Source organism: Silurus aristotelis (genome assembly GCF_946808225.1).
Source record: "Silurus aristotelis genome assembly, chromosome: 8".
Taxonomy (NCBI): Eukaryota; Metazoa; Chordata; class Actinopteri; order Siluriformes; family Siluridae; genus Silurus; species Silurus aristotelis.
Window position 1 is genome coordinate 26506342 of NC_139581.1, and position 15503 is coordinate 26521844.

The 15503-nt window shown below is 37.6% G+C and overlaps 1 protein-coding gene across 3 annotated transcripts in view; it reads left to right on the forward strand.

Annotated features, from left to right (window-relative positions):
• strn4 (striatin, calmodulin binding protein 4) overlaps positions 1 to 15503 on the forward strand; it is a gene marked incomplete at its 5' end in the record, with an annotated part of 41171 nt that overhangs the window by 10238 nt on the left and 15430 nt on the right. Inside the window, 11 exons of one of the 3 annotated variants that reach the window (XM_083548862.1) lie at positions 2675 to 2778; positions 3361 to 3434; positions 3609 to 3687; positions 3771 to 3956; positions 4248 to 4419; positions 5245 to 5401; positions 7892 to 8004; positions 8712 to 8887; positions 9615 to 9662; positions 9791 to 9912; positions 12835 to 13002. In XM_083548862.1, coding sequence (XP_083404988.1) covers positions 2675 to 2778; positions 3361 to 3434; positions 3609 to 3687; positions 3771 to 3956; positions 4248 to 4419; positions 5245 to 5401; positions 7892 to 8004; positions 8712 to 8887; positions 9615 to 9662; positions 9791 to 9912; positions 12835 to 13002 — 1399 coding nt within the window. Of the gene's footprint in view, positions 1 to 2674; positions 2779 to 3360; positions 3435 to 3608; positions 3688 to 3770; positions 3957 to 4247; positions 4420 to 5244; positions 5402 to 7888; positions 8005 to 8711; positions 8888 to 9614; positions 9663 to 9790; positions 9913 to 12834; positions 13003 to 15503 lie in introns of all 3 variants that reach the window. The other 2 variants (XM_083548863.1, XM_083548861.1) reach the window with 2 other exon arrangements.

Genomic DNA, 15503 nt, shown 5'->3' on the forward strand with positions numbered 1-15503 from the left:
ATGCGTCTCCATCGTAAGTCGGGTATCACCTGATCTCGTGGCGCTCAGTGGTTCATCATGGTTGTATGAGTCTGTCACTGAATGTATTCCTCAGACTGGCCAGTGTTTATGTAGTAGCTGGGAGGATCATCCAAGATTAAATGTTCTTTGGACAGCATCCTTCTTTTAGACACATCGTCAGAGAGTCCATTTCCTCCCTAACAACATTGCCGGCCTTGCATAATGCGGAAAGGTGAATTATGCAAATTATGTGATAAGCCATTCCTCACAGAACAGTGACAAAAAAAGTCATAACATGCAGACTTTACAGTCATAACGTAAATATATATGGTCGCAGGTGGCAATCCATTTTAGTCGCACTGTTGATCCCTGTGTAGAGTACCTCAGTGTTCTTTGTCTATTCTAGTTTATTGTCTATGTAAACCCCCAAGTATTTGTAATCCTCCACCAACTCCACACCGACGCCTTGAATAAAGACAGGAGTCACAGGTGCCGTCTTCTTTCTCAGGTCCATAACCAGCTTCTTTGTCTTGGAGCTGGTACATCCCACTACCGCAGAGTTATTTGAGAGTTTCTGAAGATGGCAAGACTCTGCCTGGTAGTTGAAGTCTGTGGTGGTGTAGACAGTGAGGAGAAAGGGAGCACTGTCCCCTGTGGGGCCCCAGTATTTCTGATAACTTTTTCTGACACACTTTTTGCTCAAACACAAATATCTTTAATGTATAGACAATAATATAATTGGCTTTTTGTACAGACAGGTTCATAAATATTTGGACACACTGTCTGCTATAGTAAACTGGAGTTGAACTTAAGTAATGTACAGACAGTTTTGCAGCTGAAAACAGCCTAAATAGACATCAAGTTTCTTCTTTAGTTATGCTCATTACATAGTGCAGGTACACAGCAAAAAAATGCAATTTAGCAAATATTTGCATTGTGCAAATAACAAGTGCAGTTAAATATGTAAATATTTGTACAACAATAATAGTCTGTTGGCAATGAAAATGTACTGAAACTGTTGAAGTTCATCAAATAACAGTAAGAATTTATGTATTTGGAAACAGAAATAAAATTTTGGAATATGTGCAAAATGGCCAGTATATGCGTATGTATGTAATAATATATAAAATGAAAATGTATAATATATGGGATGTGTACATTGCATGTACAAATGTTTCTAGGACAATGCACAGTGTATCTGTAGATGGTGTGCACTGTTTATTTGATAGTATCATACTACAAATTTTATCTGGTCATATCCAATTGGTTTAGGAGCTTGAGGTGGCAGGAAAATTTCCCACTGTGGGACGAATTAAAGGTATATCTTGTACAGTTTATCTTATTTTTGCAATCACAATTTGTGACTTTAAATGACCCTTTGTCAAGCCCACCTGCCATCCCGATTGGAGCTTCTGAGTCTCCGTCAAATCTCCCCTGTGTTAATTGCCCAAAGTTTTGCTGCCATGTCAAGAACTTTATTCTTGCTCTGTGAACGTTTTTTTTTTTTTTTTTTTTTTTTTTTACATGATATCTGGGCTTGGATGAACATCATGGTGACTTGCAAAATCTCACATCCTAAAAAACAATAGAGGTTTAAGACACTTTTTCTGGTTATAAGCATAATCATGAATCACAAATGAATACATATTTCTTAAGGTTTAATTAAACTGTTAGACTTTACATATAAAAAAATAAATAAAAATAGAATTCTATAATAATTCATACAAATCCTGACCTAGTTGGTCATAATTTATAGGACCAGCATAATCTTTCCTCAGGTTGAGTGTCTTGCATTTCCACACAACAGGAGAATTCCGGTATTATAGTGTAACATCTAAATGGTGAGTGGTGAGGCAAGGACTAACCACTAACGTTAGCCCATGCTTTTGTCCCTAGAGTTGAACAATCAATGGCCCCACCCTGTGCACACAACTTATCTTCACAGATGATGCATTTCCAAATGCCTCACACTAAATTAGGCTTTATTGGATTGAAGTCTAGTTACAACCCATGTCCAGCAAGTTCTGATACATTCCTCCTCAATCAGGTGATGCATGCAGGGTTCCAGGTACTTGAAAAAAGAAGCAGTGATAATACGTATAACGATAATACTCAAAATAAGGAGCCCTGTTTTCATTTTAACATATTATTTAACAAAAATATTTAATCACGATTAATCGCTTGATTGTCATGAGATAGCTCACGATTAATTACAACTTAATCACACATTTTTATCTGTTCTAAATGTACCTTAAGTTAATTAATACTCTAATCAACATGAGCAAATATGGATGCTTTATGTTTATTATTTGTGAAACCATATTCAACATAGAGCATGAAGACAAAATATTCTTGTGAATGTTTTAAAGTTATTATGGTGTTTTAAGTTATGTAAATCATCAGGACACCAAATGGAACTTTTGTTTCCACAGGGATGGTTTTAATTGCCGGATGTGTGCATCATGGTGTATTTTGGCACCTGATTTGAGACTTTGATCAGTAAAACAAATATTTAGTGATTAAAATGTATTTTTGCTGTTTTTTTATTTTTTTATTTTTTTATACCTAATTAAAAAAAGGATGTCATGAATAAACGTGCAGTTTTGGGTTGAATAAGGATCTCAAACCTCGATATATTCATATACTGTTTCTTTTATATTTTACCTGATATCAGGCACAGGTGGCATTTCTGCAAGGAGAGAGGAAAGGGCAGGAGAGCATGAAGCAAGATCTGGTGAGGCGGATCAAAATGCTAGAATATGCCCTTAAACAAGAAAGGTGAGCTCATGTTAATGTTACGTAGACAGGTGCATAAAAGGATAAGACTTCACTTATGTTTTTATTGCACTTTCAGTGCGAAAGCTTAAACAGATTAAAGATTGTTTTCTTATTTTGGGGTTGCTGTCAATCTGATCAATGCCAGTTTATTATCTTGTTCTACCCTATTATATGATACATACTAACACATGACACATGAGTCCTTCAATATTCAGATGATTTTTTTGTACTCAAATTACTCGAGTTACTTGTGGAACTGTTTCAGCGCTAGTCTAAAGGTCAAGAGCTATAAGAAATATTAGAATGACAGTTATATTAACTGCAAATATTAATACATATTAATTAATTATCAGTTATTAAAATTAATATTTGCTAACAGTTCTGCAAAAGTACAAGTTTTGTTTAAAGAGAGTTTTTAGGTAGTTAGTAATTGATAGTGTAATGTTTAATATTTTTGCATTAACATTAGTATTTGTGACGACGTAGCATTGAGTTTATTAATAGGTTCCATTTCCATATTTATTTATTTATTTATTTATTTATTTATTTATTTATTTATTTATTTATTTATTTTATCCTCAGGGTCAAATATCAGAAATTGAAGACTGGCACTGATCAGAGTCCAGAGAAGAAACCAGAGACTAAGAGTGACCCAAGTAAAAGTTTTTTACACACAAAACCTACACACACATTCTTTCGATAACTCTCTCACTCACACTTTCTCTAGATTTTTTAAATAGATCTCAAGTGTTGCACTCTACTATTGATTATTATTTTTCTCTCTTACTTACTCACATAACTTGATTGACAATGACATTCTTGCTTTGCAGTTCCCAATGGTCAAGAGGAATTTGACAATGAGACAACCAATCAAATGGCATGGAAGGAGGGCCGTCAGTTGTTGCGCAAGTTAGTACATTTTCTTTAAGTGACACTAAAAGGCAATGCAGGTTATTTGTTTGAGCAGCTAAGCATGTGAGTGTGTTCTGCAGGTACCTGGAGGAGGTGGGTTATTCTGACACAATACTAAACATGCGCTCTAAACGAGTCAAGTCTCTGTTGGGTCGCTGTAGCCCAGAGGTAAATGGACCTCTGCAACATGATCCTTCCCCAGAACCCAAGGCCCATGATGGAGGTGGCTCTCTACTTGTACGACAGATAGAGGAGCAGATCAAAAGGTGAGCGAAAGAAAATATATCATAACATCTGCATGGTAAATTATCTACATGTTTGCCTTCAAAGACAATTTCCTAGATCCAGTATAAGCCTGGACTGTAGTTTTTGAAATACTTTTCTACAGATAATTTCTTGTCTATGATGACCACAAAAATAACTGGAAGATACCAAGGATACAAAGTTGATGGTCATGGGATTCTTACAATCTTTGTTTTTGTATTACCAGATAATATTATTCTTCCTGTGCAGAAATGCCAATTATGTACATCTTGTCTTTGTTGTGTACATTGCAGAAATGCTGGCAAGGAAGGTTCTTCCGAGCACAGTGGCAGGTCAGTACTGGATAAAATTCCTTTCCTGCGTAGCTGTGAAGATGAAGATGACAGTGATGAAGATGATGATTTCCAGGGATTAACCACAGATTGCATTGATGGACCACATAAAAATAAGAAATCCAGAGGCAAGGTTAGAAGTAAAGTGAACGAACACACACCGGGATAACATAGTCGGGCCCATAAGTATTTGGACAGTCACACAATATTCATAATTTTGTACATCACCAAATCAGATTTGAAAATAAACAATATTTAAAAGTGTAGACTTTAATTTTTCATTGTTTGTTTAACATAAATATTGCATTATTTATTTAGGGATAACACCCATGTATTTGCACCTCTAATTTCACAGGGTCAAAACAGCAGAATCTTTAGAATTGTCTATATGAACAGTTTGTTACATACTTTTTTAGTATACACACACACACACACACACACACACACACACACACACACACACACACACACACACACACATACACACCAATGCTTTATAGTGAACCACGCAGCCAATCAGATTGCTGAGATTGTCATTTACCACAGACAAACTTCTGCTGCAATTCACTCCCCAATAAATGACATAAGGAAGCTCAGAATTTGGTGATGTTCATGGGATCTAGACTTCAGGAAGTCATTGACTCCAAAGGATTTGCTTTTAATAACAGTAATTATTTTATCTATACTTGTTAAATCAATATTAATTGTAAACCCCCTTGAATTAACGCTGGAAGCCTACACACCCCTTCACACACTTCTTGAAAACTTTATTTAAAATCTGTTTAGGTGGTATACAGAAAAAAATGTATTAAGGTTGAGTCACTGTCTAAATAGTTATGCACCTGACTGTAATAGCACCATATCCTTACACTTTATAATCACCAAACCACTTGAAAAAATCTAATTTTTTCTATAGTTATACGTTATATACATATACATTTTATGTAATTTTGTCCAGATGTTTGGAGAACCCATGACCACAGGCCTAGACCCTGAGGATGAAGAAGATGAGGATGATTCAGAAGACGCCCTTAGTGAATTTGACTTTCTGGGTTCAGGAGAAGAGGGAGAGGGGGCTGGCGAGGCATGCATTTCAGGAGATGGCCGTGAGTTAGGTATTGAAACTATAATACGAGGTCAAAAATTTTAATCAGGATCTAAGAGATAAGCCAAGTTGTGCAAGTATTAAAAAATGAATCTATGATGCTATCTACTTTATATCTCTGGAGTGTGTTCAATACCCTTGTCTGATTCAGTCAGGCCTGGCCTGAAAATAATTTAAATACAAGCATCTTCAGGTATATGATTATATGTATTTGGGTAAAATAAAATTAGCAGTCAAATAAATACCGTATTTTCCTGACTATAAGCCGCTACCTTTTTCCCATGCTTTGAACCCCCGCGGCTTAAACAATGAAACGGCTAATTTATGGATTTTTCCTGGGTTTTTCCCGGTTGCAACTTTAAGACAAAAAACTGAGCCCCATAACATTAGACCAATGAAATTGCCGAACGGGTTCAGGTGAACCAATGCAATTCTTTATATTTAATCACTCGCGCTCCCACTGAATCGGGCAGCACCACATCATAAATATGGATGATGTTCCTCTGACGTTTGACCTGCCGCTCAGTCGGACTGTCTACAGGAAAAGTGAATCATTCGTCACGCTGAAAACAACCGGACATGAAAAAACGCACTTCTCCTGTGTTCTGAGCTGCACGGCATCGGGAGAAAAGCTTCACCGATGGTGATTTTTAAACACACGACGATGCCAAAAGAAAAACTCCCGAGAAAAATAGTTGTGAATGGAAGGAGGAAGACAGTGAACTATGACTTTCTTGGTAGGCTACTGTTTAGATACAAACCGTGTTAGACACTGTCTTTCCTTAAAGCCTGTGTAAAGTTTTAGTTTTACACATTAGTTTCAATTATTTATAAAATATATTTTACATTATATTTATTTATGTTCAAAATAAAAATCTTTTTCAAATTCAGTGGGTGCGGTTTAAATTTGGGTGCACTTAATAGTCCGGAAATTACGGTGAGCAAAACATCATACACTTGACATGATACTAGGTATTGAACAATATAGTGGCCTACACTAATACTGCCACCCTATTGGCTTTCACCTCCATGTTTGACTGTGGATGTGAAGCAGTTGGTTAGCATCTTCTCTCCAGTTCTCTAGTTTACAGAATTTCTTCTATTAAAACCAAAAATGGTTCATCTGCTGCTCACAGAACTGTCTAATTCAATGGCAATTCTTGGAATTTTGCCTTTTACCTAGTTTGTTGTCTATAAATAAAAGGATCTCTCTCTCTCTCTCTCTCTCTCTCTCTCTCTCTCTCTCTCTCTCTCTCTCTCTCTCTCTCTCTCTCTCTCTCTCTTATATATATATATATATATATATATATATATATATATATATATATATATATATATGTGTGTGTGTGTGTGTGTGTATATATATATATATATATATATATAATATAATTTTTATTTTTACACATACATACACACACACACACACACACACACACACACATTATCTTTTGTTTATATTCTATTCTTTTTGTTTGTGCACAAAACAATAATTATATTACTGATATTTTAATATTACTGAACAATGAATGGTATATTCAAATGACATTCTGGGGCAAACCTGGTGAGAAAAATGGGCCAAAATCACTGTGGTATGTATTTATTCCAAAATACTTCCATTTTCTTTCCCAGAAACAAATTCCCCAGCAAATAGAAGTGACCTTACAACAATTGGTTTTGAGTTTCAGTGTTTTAAAATAAAATAGAACAGAATTAATTGATTATAGTTAATTGTCCATGGGTCAGAGAACAGGATGCTTGCAGTTCTTTTGGCCCATTTTTTTGGGCAGATTTACTTCAGGTTGTTGGGGTTGTTTGGGTGGTGCTTTTGGACTTTTTTGTTTGTTTGTTGGATTTTGTTGGGGAATGGATGGAGTGGAAAAGCATTTTAGTTGAATATTTGAAAACTAACTGTCTGGAAGCCAAGTGTTTGTAAAGCTATTGTTCATGCTTTTTAATGTAAACAAAGTTTAACATTTGTACATTTAAATAATTGTTTGGTCAAAGTACATTTACATAAAATAAAGCAATATAGATGTGCCTCTAAAAACGATAAAAGATGTTTCCACTTTTTGCGGTGGCAGAAAATGAAAGGCCAAATTTTTGATTAGGTATAGTAAACATTTTTAGTCTTTCAGTCAAGAAGGTCAGTCTTTTTTTTGCTACCTACAATAATAATATGAGCTGTATTCAGCCCAAAATCAGAGGTGATCATATTTTATTACAGTTATGTGGTGAGTAGGTAGATTAGGTAGATCTACAGCTGACATCTTGATTTTCGGTAACTTTTAAGAGTTACCTTCTTAAAAATCAATGAAAGCATAGATTCTCTATAGTGCAGGAGTCTGGGAATAAATCGCAGCATTCTGAGTGCAGTTACATGTAGCTTTTCTTGCTGTAAAGCACAAAAAACTGTTTTGAGCTTCTTATTTTATGCCATTAAATGGATGCAAAGATATTTCTTTCTTTTTTTTATTTTATGTTTCTTTGTTGTTTACAGCAGGATGCACTCTGGGCTTCTCATCTGATGTCTTCATACTGGATACAGTTGGAGGAGGGGACATAAATCTTGGCGAGCTGGCTGACCTTACTGTCGCTAATGACTTTACCATTGATGTAATTTTCTATTTGTTTGTTGAAGTTACACTTACATATTTTAAGCATATTTAGCTGCATTTGAATGTATTTGCATAATTCAGCAGTTTTATTGTACATGTATTATTTTGAAGTAAAAATGCATTTTTAAATGTTGTATATGCTTGAGCTTTGTGAAAATTGAGTGATGATTAGAATGAAAAAAAACAAAAAAAAACAGGCATTTTCAAGCAGAGAAGACTAGTGAAATTTACATTTTTGTCTGTCCCTGTAATTTAATGTTATGGCATAAGCCATTCTCAACAAACTAATTACCCAGTGGCAATGTCTCAATTATCTCTCTTAATTCAGGATTGTGTGCCATTATATTACCATGCAATATTTAGCAACTGCTAGTATACACTTTAGTTAGAATATTATTTATATTTCAATGTTTAGAGCACTATTTAGAATACAAGTCTTAAATGGACAAAATCTGAAACTTGGACTAGAGCACTAGATAAAGTTATGGGAACAACCTATTAGACACAATTTCTGCGTATTGGGCTTTGTAGTGACTGACCCCGGTCCACTGGCCAAAACCTGTTCTGTTTAGTTTTTAATTTGGATTATGTTGGTTGCTATGTGACATTGATGATCTGACATAATTTATACTGTTTCTCTTTTTTACTTAACGTTCATTTTAACAGGGGTGTATAGATTTCTAATACACTGTTTGGTTTTCTCAGCATCAGGACAGTCAGGAGGACTTTAAGAAGACATGGAATCCACGCTTCACACTCCGGAGTCACTTTGATGCTATTCGATCGCTGACGTTTCACCCTTCTCAGCCTGTGGTGTTGACAGCTTCAGAAGATGGAACACTAAAGCTCTGGAATCTGAACAAGACAATGCATTCAAAAAAGTGAGCGCCTTCCTCTAGCTTCTATTGCTTTTATAACTAAAAATATGTCATTTTGTGTGGCTGTGGTAGAACTGGATCTTCTTTTTCTTTTGTTGCTTCATTGGGCACATCTTTTTACCCCCAGTGTTCAATCCTTAGTCTGTGTGTAGAAAAATGAGGACACGAGGGGCTTTGTAGAGCATAACTAGCTTTTCCATTGTATATTTTCAAGACTTTTCAGCATTTCCTTCTTTGAATGACACATGACACAATGACAAACACACAGAGATCCAGTACCCACTAGAGGTTACCCTGAATAGTCAGATTCTATGCTTTGATAGTAGGAGCCTGATTCAACTACCAATCTCACAGTTGAATCTTCGTAGAGGTGTTATGAAACGAGAATCATGCCATTGTGGTTATATGGGGGTGCTCAATGTCTGATTTCACATAGAACTCTGTTCTGTTCAGTAAGTAAAATACCGACGATTATGATCATGCTGTTAATAAAAATGTGAAAAAATAAGCTTTTAATAACTAATATTAACGTGTGAATAAATCCAAGCCTCCATGTGGCAGATCTAAGGTTACTTAATGTAACCTTAGATCCCCCCCCCCCCCCCCCCACTCCTGGACTCCATTCACAAACTGCAAGGTCTAGGTCACAGACGCCCTGCAAAATAAAATCCTTTCACTCCACTATTAACTAAGCGGATCACTTATCTGTTTTTTTTCTCATCATTGTCAGGGGTGCAGCACTGGACTTTGAACCTATTTACACTTTCCGAGGACATAGGTGAGTGTCAGATTGTGTTGTATGTATCAGGTTATACATAATGTTTGATTAGTGTTTGAATAAGACAAATAAAATTTGAGGTGTTCAGAATTATAATAAAAGGTACATACATGTGTATATGTGTATAGTGGAGCAGTCCTTTCTCTAGCCATGGGCGAGGAGGGGAAGTACTGTTACAGTGGAGGTCTGGATGGAAGCATACGTTGTTGGAAAAGTCCAGACCTTAATGTGGATCCTTACGACAACTATGGCAAGTCACCAGCATGGTTACTGACGTATAAACCATTTACATTCACATTTGAATCATTACAAAATTAGCTTAAAAGCTCAATAATAAAATGTCTCAGCATCTTAAACTGATGAGACATTGCTTAAAAAAAAATATATATATATAAAATAAAATATATATATATATATATATATATATATATATATATATATATATATATATATATATATATATATATATATATATATATATATATATATAAAATATATAATTTCACATTTAGGGACTCATTCTACATAAAAATGTTTTTTTTTAAGACATTATACACCCACATTTTGGTTTCAGTACTCCATTACATTTTAAACAAACATTTTAATACTACCATTTTATAATGCCAAAATAGAATAAGACAAATGTTCCACTTTGGTTTTTCGTTGTTTATTTTTTCACTGGTGGGGGTTTTATGCACTGGTGGGTGGTTGGACTTTTTTGACATGATTTTTTTTTTCTGACAACAAAAACAATACAAAAGAAGACTATGTTTACTATATAACAAAAGGCTTATGGACACCTGACCATCATGAAAAGATGTTCTTGTTAAACATCCCTTTCAAAAGCCAATTCTTCTCAAAGGCAGGAAAATAAAATTCTTCCACAGCCATGTTGGCAAACCAGTTCTTTATGGATTTCACTTTCTGCAAAGAGGCATTGTCATGCTGGGTAAGGTTTTGGCTAAACATGTTTATTCCAATGGAATGGATTCATAATGTGCAGCATACTAAAATATTGTGGAGACAGTTTGGAAAGGGCACACACATGGATGTGATTGTTGGGTGTCAATATTCATTTGGCTTTTTTTATTTAATTTTATTTCTTTTTTTGCTGAAATATTACTCACTATAATATGTTTAAATCTTAAAATGTTTGTATTTATTTATTTATTGTGTACATGTTACAATTTAAATCAGTTTTATGGGTTAAACATCATGTTGGTAATGTGTTTGAAGTCAGTACAGTAATAGGACATAAGTTTTTGTCAAATGTGTGACAGGTAGAAGTAAGCTCCTAACACTTTCAAACATTTTAAACATATGCACTTGTAATACATTTTACATTTGATAGTTTGTACATTACTTAAATATATAGCCAGTTATACAAATATCTAAACAATAAAAAAAGTTATTGTTATTATAGCTGCTTACCACAGTAGTTAGTAAGTTGAAGTTCATTAATGAATAGCAGTTGAAAGTGCAGACTTTTCACTGGGAACAAAATTCATTAGACAATTGGCTGCTCAACTATTCCTGGGTCTGGTGTGTGTTCTTCATTATTTTACTTGATAAGTGAATAAAATCTCTTTTTTGTGTGTGTGTGTGGCATTTGCAGTTAGAGTCTGTTGCCCACAATTCTCAATACCATTTATAGTAGCAAAAACATCACATTTTGGTACATTGAAAAGAATAAACTGGCAGTCTCAAGAACACAAATTGGCATGAAGACACCAAGAACCACCTCCAGGTCAACGTTTAAGAAAAGACTTTACCAGGTGATTTGTACAATTTAGTACTAACTACAACTAGCAGACCTACATAGAGGACTACTCAAAGTACGCACATGCAAATATGCGCAAACAATATAAAACATTCCATTAAATGCCAAAAATTAAACAAGACAACAGAACAACTTTTGGCTCAGTCTTAAAGATATTGAACTCAAAAGTTTGGGCTAAAATCTAAGCAATGCCATGCTGCCACTGCTGGCTTTCGAAGGCCCATAGCCCTGAACTGCTCAGTTGTTTAAAATTTTATTTGTTGATTCTTTGAGATTTATTGTAAATCACTTTGTCTAGGGTGTCTATAAAATGGCTAAATGTAAAACATCTGAAATTGAACTTTGCAATTTATCTGTGATATATATTCTCAAGCTCAAGAAGTTTTTATTGTCATTTCAACCATATATAGCTGATGCATTACACAGTGAAATGTGACAATGTTTGTCCCGGACCCAGAGCTACATCACACTAGCTTGTAATGTGCAAGAAAAAAGACAATACACAACAGGACTGATACACAAAATCGCACTGACCACTATACATTCTGTATATGTTATGCAGTACAGTGTACAAAAATAAGAGAACTGTAAACAAAGAGGGTACTTGTAAACATATAAACATTTGTATAGCAGCATTTGACAGTGTAAAATGTGTGCAAAGCAGCATGTAAACAGTTATTATATGGATGGTGCTATAGCCATGGATGTATATGAATTGAATTGAATATTTGAGGGTATGCTTGAGTTTGAGTTTGGAACAGTTCAGTACACACAGTAGGGGAGGGGAGGTTCATTTTAGTTCTGGGTGTTGAGGAGCCCGATGGCTTGAGGGAAGAAACTGTTGCACAGTCTGGTTGTGAGTGACTTTCCAGATGGCAGGTGGGTGAAGAGTGTGTGTCTACTTAGAGACGTACTTTGAAAGCAACTCAGCACTTGTTTTAAAACAAAGAAATAGAATGTTCTGCAATTACCAATCCACAAATCCAACTTAGCAAACATTTCACTTGTTAAAGGCAGAATAAGCAAAGAACAAAAGAGAATTGTTGACAGCTGCAGTAAAGGCTTGACAGAGCACCACCAGGGAAGAATTCCAGCATCTGGTAATGTTCTGAGGGTTCCAGCCTTCAGGCAGTCATTCATCCACATACTCAAAGTAAAGCAGAATTTTTGCACATTTTGAATTCATGTTCGTAATTGTTAATTATACATATTGCATTAAAATGTACGAGTGGAATAGATTTAGTTTGGTCTGGCAAACACAAATTAAAGGTACTGTATCCATTACAGTACCTCTAATTTGTGTTTGCCAGACCAAACTAATTCTATTGACTGGATTAGATTTTGAATTCGTTTGTGTCTGTTGTGTTGTGTCCCACCCCTTGTGTATAACAGACCAAGGTGTTGAGAGTGCTGTGTTATTAGGACATGAGGACGCAGTGTGGGATTTGGCATATTCATCCACCTTAAAGCGCCTGGCCTCATGCTCAGCAGATGGCACTGTGAGGATCTGGGATCCTCAGAGCTCCACACCCTGCATAACTATTTTCAACAAAGAGCAAGGTGGGTTTGTTATCCCTGATAATTAATCAAACCGTGCTTGAAAGCAACCCCAATTCCAAAAGGTTTGGAATGCTGTGTAAAATGTAAGTAAAAACATAATGCAATGAGTAGCATATTTCACAAAACCCTATTCTATTCACAATAGGACATAGAACATATATCAAATGTTTAAACCGAAAAATGTACCATTTTAAGGAAAAAAAAATAAAACATTAGAAATTGTAAATTAAAGGAGGTCAACAGGTCTGTAACATGATTGGATAAAAATAAAACAGTATTTTGGAGAGTAAGAGTCTCTCAGAAGTGAAGATGCATAGTGAGTCACAGGGTTGAGGTTCACCAATCTATGAAAAACTGCTTCTACAAATTGTGTACCAATTTCCAAATAATGTTCCGCACATAACATTGTAAAAATATCATCTATAGTACCTAATAGCATCAAAAGATTGAGAATCTGGAGAAATCTCTGTGCATAAGAAACGAGGGTAAACATTTTATATTGGATGCTCGCAATCTTTGGGACTTCAGGCACCACTGCATTAAAAACAGGTATGTGTCTGTAACGGAAAATAATTGCATTGGTTAGAAACACCTCTAGAAATGGTAGCCACAAATGCAGGTTAAAGCTCTGCATCAGATCATGATCCAGAAACAGGGCCAAAGCTCATTTAAAATGGACTAAGGCAAAGTGGAAAACTGTTCTGTGGTCAGAAAAAACTAAATTTAAAAAATCTTTTTAAAAACTGAAGAGGAAATGGATCATCTGGATTGTTATCAGTTTGCATCTTTGTTGGTGTAGGGGTGCATTAGTGTCTATGGAATGGGCAGCTTGCAGATCTGAAGAAAGCACCATCAATTTGGTGAAAGGTATGTACAGGTTTAGAAAAACATATGCTTCCCTCCAAATTACGTATTTTTTACTCAAGGATTTGAATATTTCAGCAAGACAATGATAAAACTACATACTGCACCTATTACAATACCATGGTCTGTTGTACAAGAGTCAGAGTTCTGGACTGGTCTGCCTGCAGTCTAGAGCTTTCACCAATTGAAAACATTTGGTGCATCATGAAACAAAATAAAGCATATGACAAAAAAAAGGACTCTTGTGCAGCTCTAATCTATCTAGTTTCAGACACAAATGGGGAAACGTTCCTCTCCCTGTCAGAAAGTTCAGGTTATAGAATCCAAGGCAGATGCAAAAGGAGCAGGGGAGAAAAGCTGTGCAGAGCCGAATCGGGAAGCCGATTCAGTGAGTCGATTCAGGGAGTCGATTCAGGGAGCCGATTCAGGGAGCCGATTCTATGCGGAGGGCGAGGATGCCGAGCCGGAAGCGGGGGCGCGTTCAGCGCGAACAGAGCCGAGCAGGAAACCGGAGCGCGTTCAGCGCGAGCAGAGCAGAGCCGAGCCGGAAATGGAGCGCGTTCAGCGCGAGCCGAGCCGAGCCGGAAACCGGAGGACAGAATAGTCAGGTCAGAAACAAACAAACAAAACAGAGAATACGCTGGAGAGTGTTCAGGGCAAGCCTAAAGACAATCTGGCACTGACTGGAGGATTCAGGCGTCCTTATAAGTGCCAGAAAATTAGACGCCAATTCCGTGCAGCTGGTTGGGAGGGGGTGTTTCCTCGGTGATTAAGGCGGTAATGCCAGCAGTGCACAGGCGGGCTGACAGTACCCCCCCATCCAGGGCGGCCCCGGACGCCCCAACAGGCTGGCCCGGGTGGGCCCGATGAAAGCCAGCAATCAGGTCAGGGTCCAGGACAAAGCGGGAGGGGACCCAGGAGCGCTCCCCAGGACCATAGCCCTCCCAATCCACAAGCTACTAAAGGCCCCGACCACGACGACGGGAGCGGAGCAGGCGGCGCACGGTGTAGGCAGGACCCCCACCAATGACCCGGGCGGGCGGAGGGGGCCTGGCGGAGGGCACCAGGGAGCAGGCCCGAACGGGTCGAACCCTAGACACGAAAGGTCGGGTGGACCCAGAGTGCCCCGGGGAGCCTGAGTCGGAGGGCCACGGGATTGACGACCTTGGAAATGGGGAAGGGGCCGATGAAGCGCGGGGCGAGCTTCCGACAGGTGGCCTTAAGGGGAAGGTCCCGAGTAGAGAGCCATACACGTTGCCCGGCACGGTGGTGGGGGGCTAGGCACCGCCTACGGTTGGCCCCCTGGCAAAGCCTTATGCCATTTTTGAGCAGGGCTGCTCGGGCCGTCCTCCAGCCTCGACGGCAGCGTCGGAAGAAAAGGGCGGCAGAAGGAACGGCGGACCGGGGTTCCTGGTTGGAGAAAATAGGCGGCAGGAAACCGTGGACCACCTGGAAGGGCGCAAGTCCCGTGGCAGCAGTGGGAAGAGTGTTATGGGCATACTCGATCCACAAAAGTCTGTCCGACCAGGAGGAGGGTTCCCGACTGCAAAGGAGGCGGAGACCAGTTTCAAGATCCTGGTTGAGTCTCTCGGTCTGTCCGTTCGTCTGGGGGTGAAACCCAGATGAGAGGCTGGTCG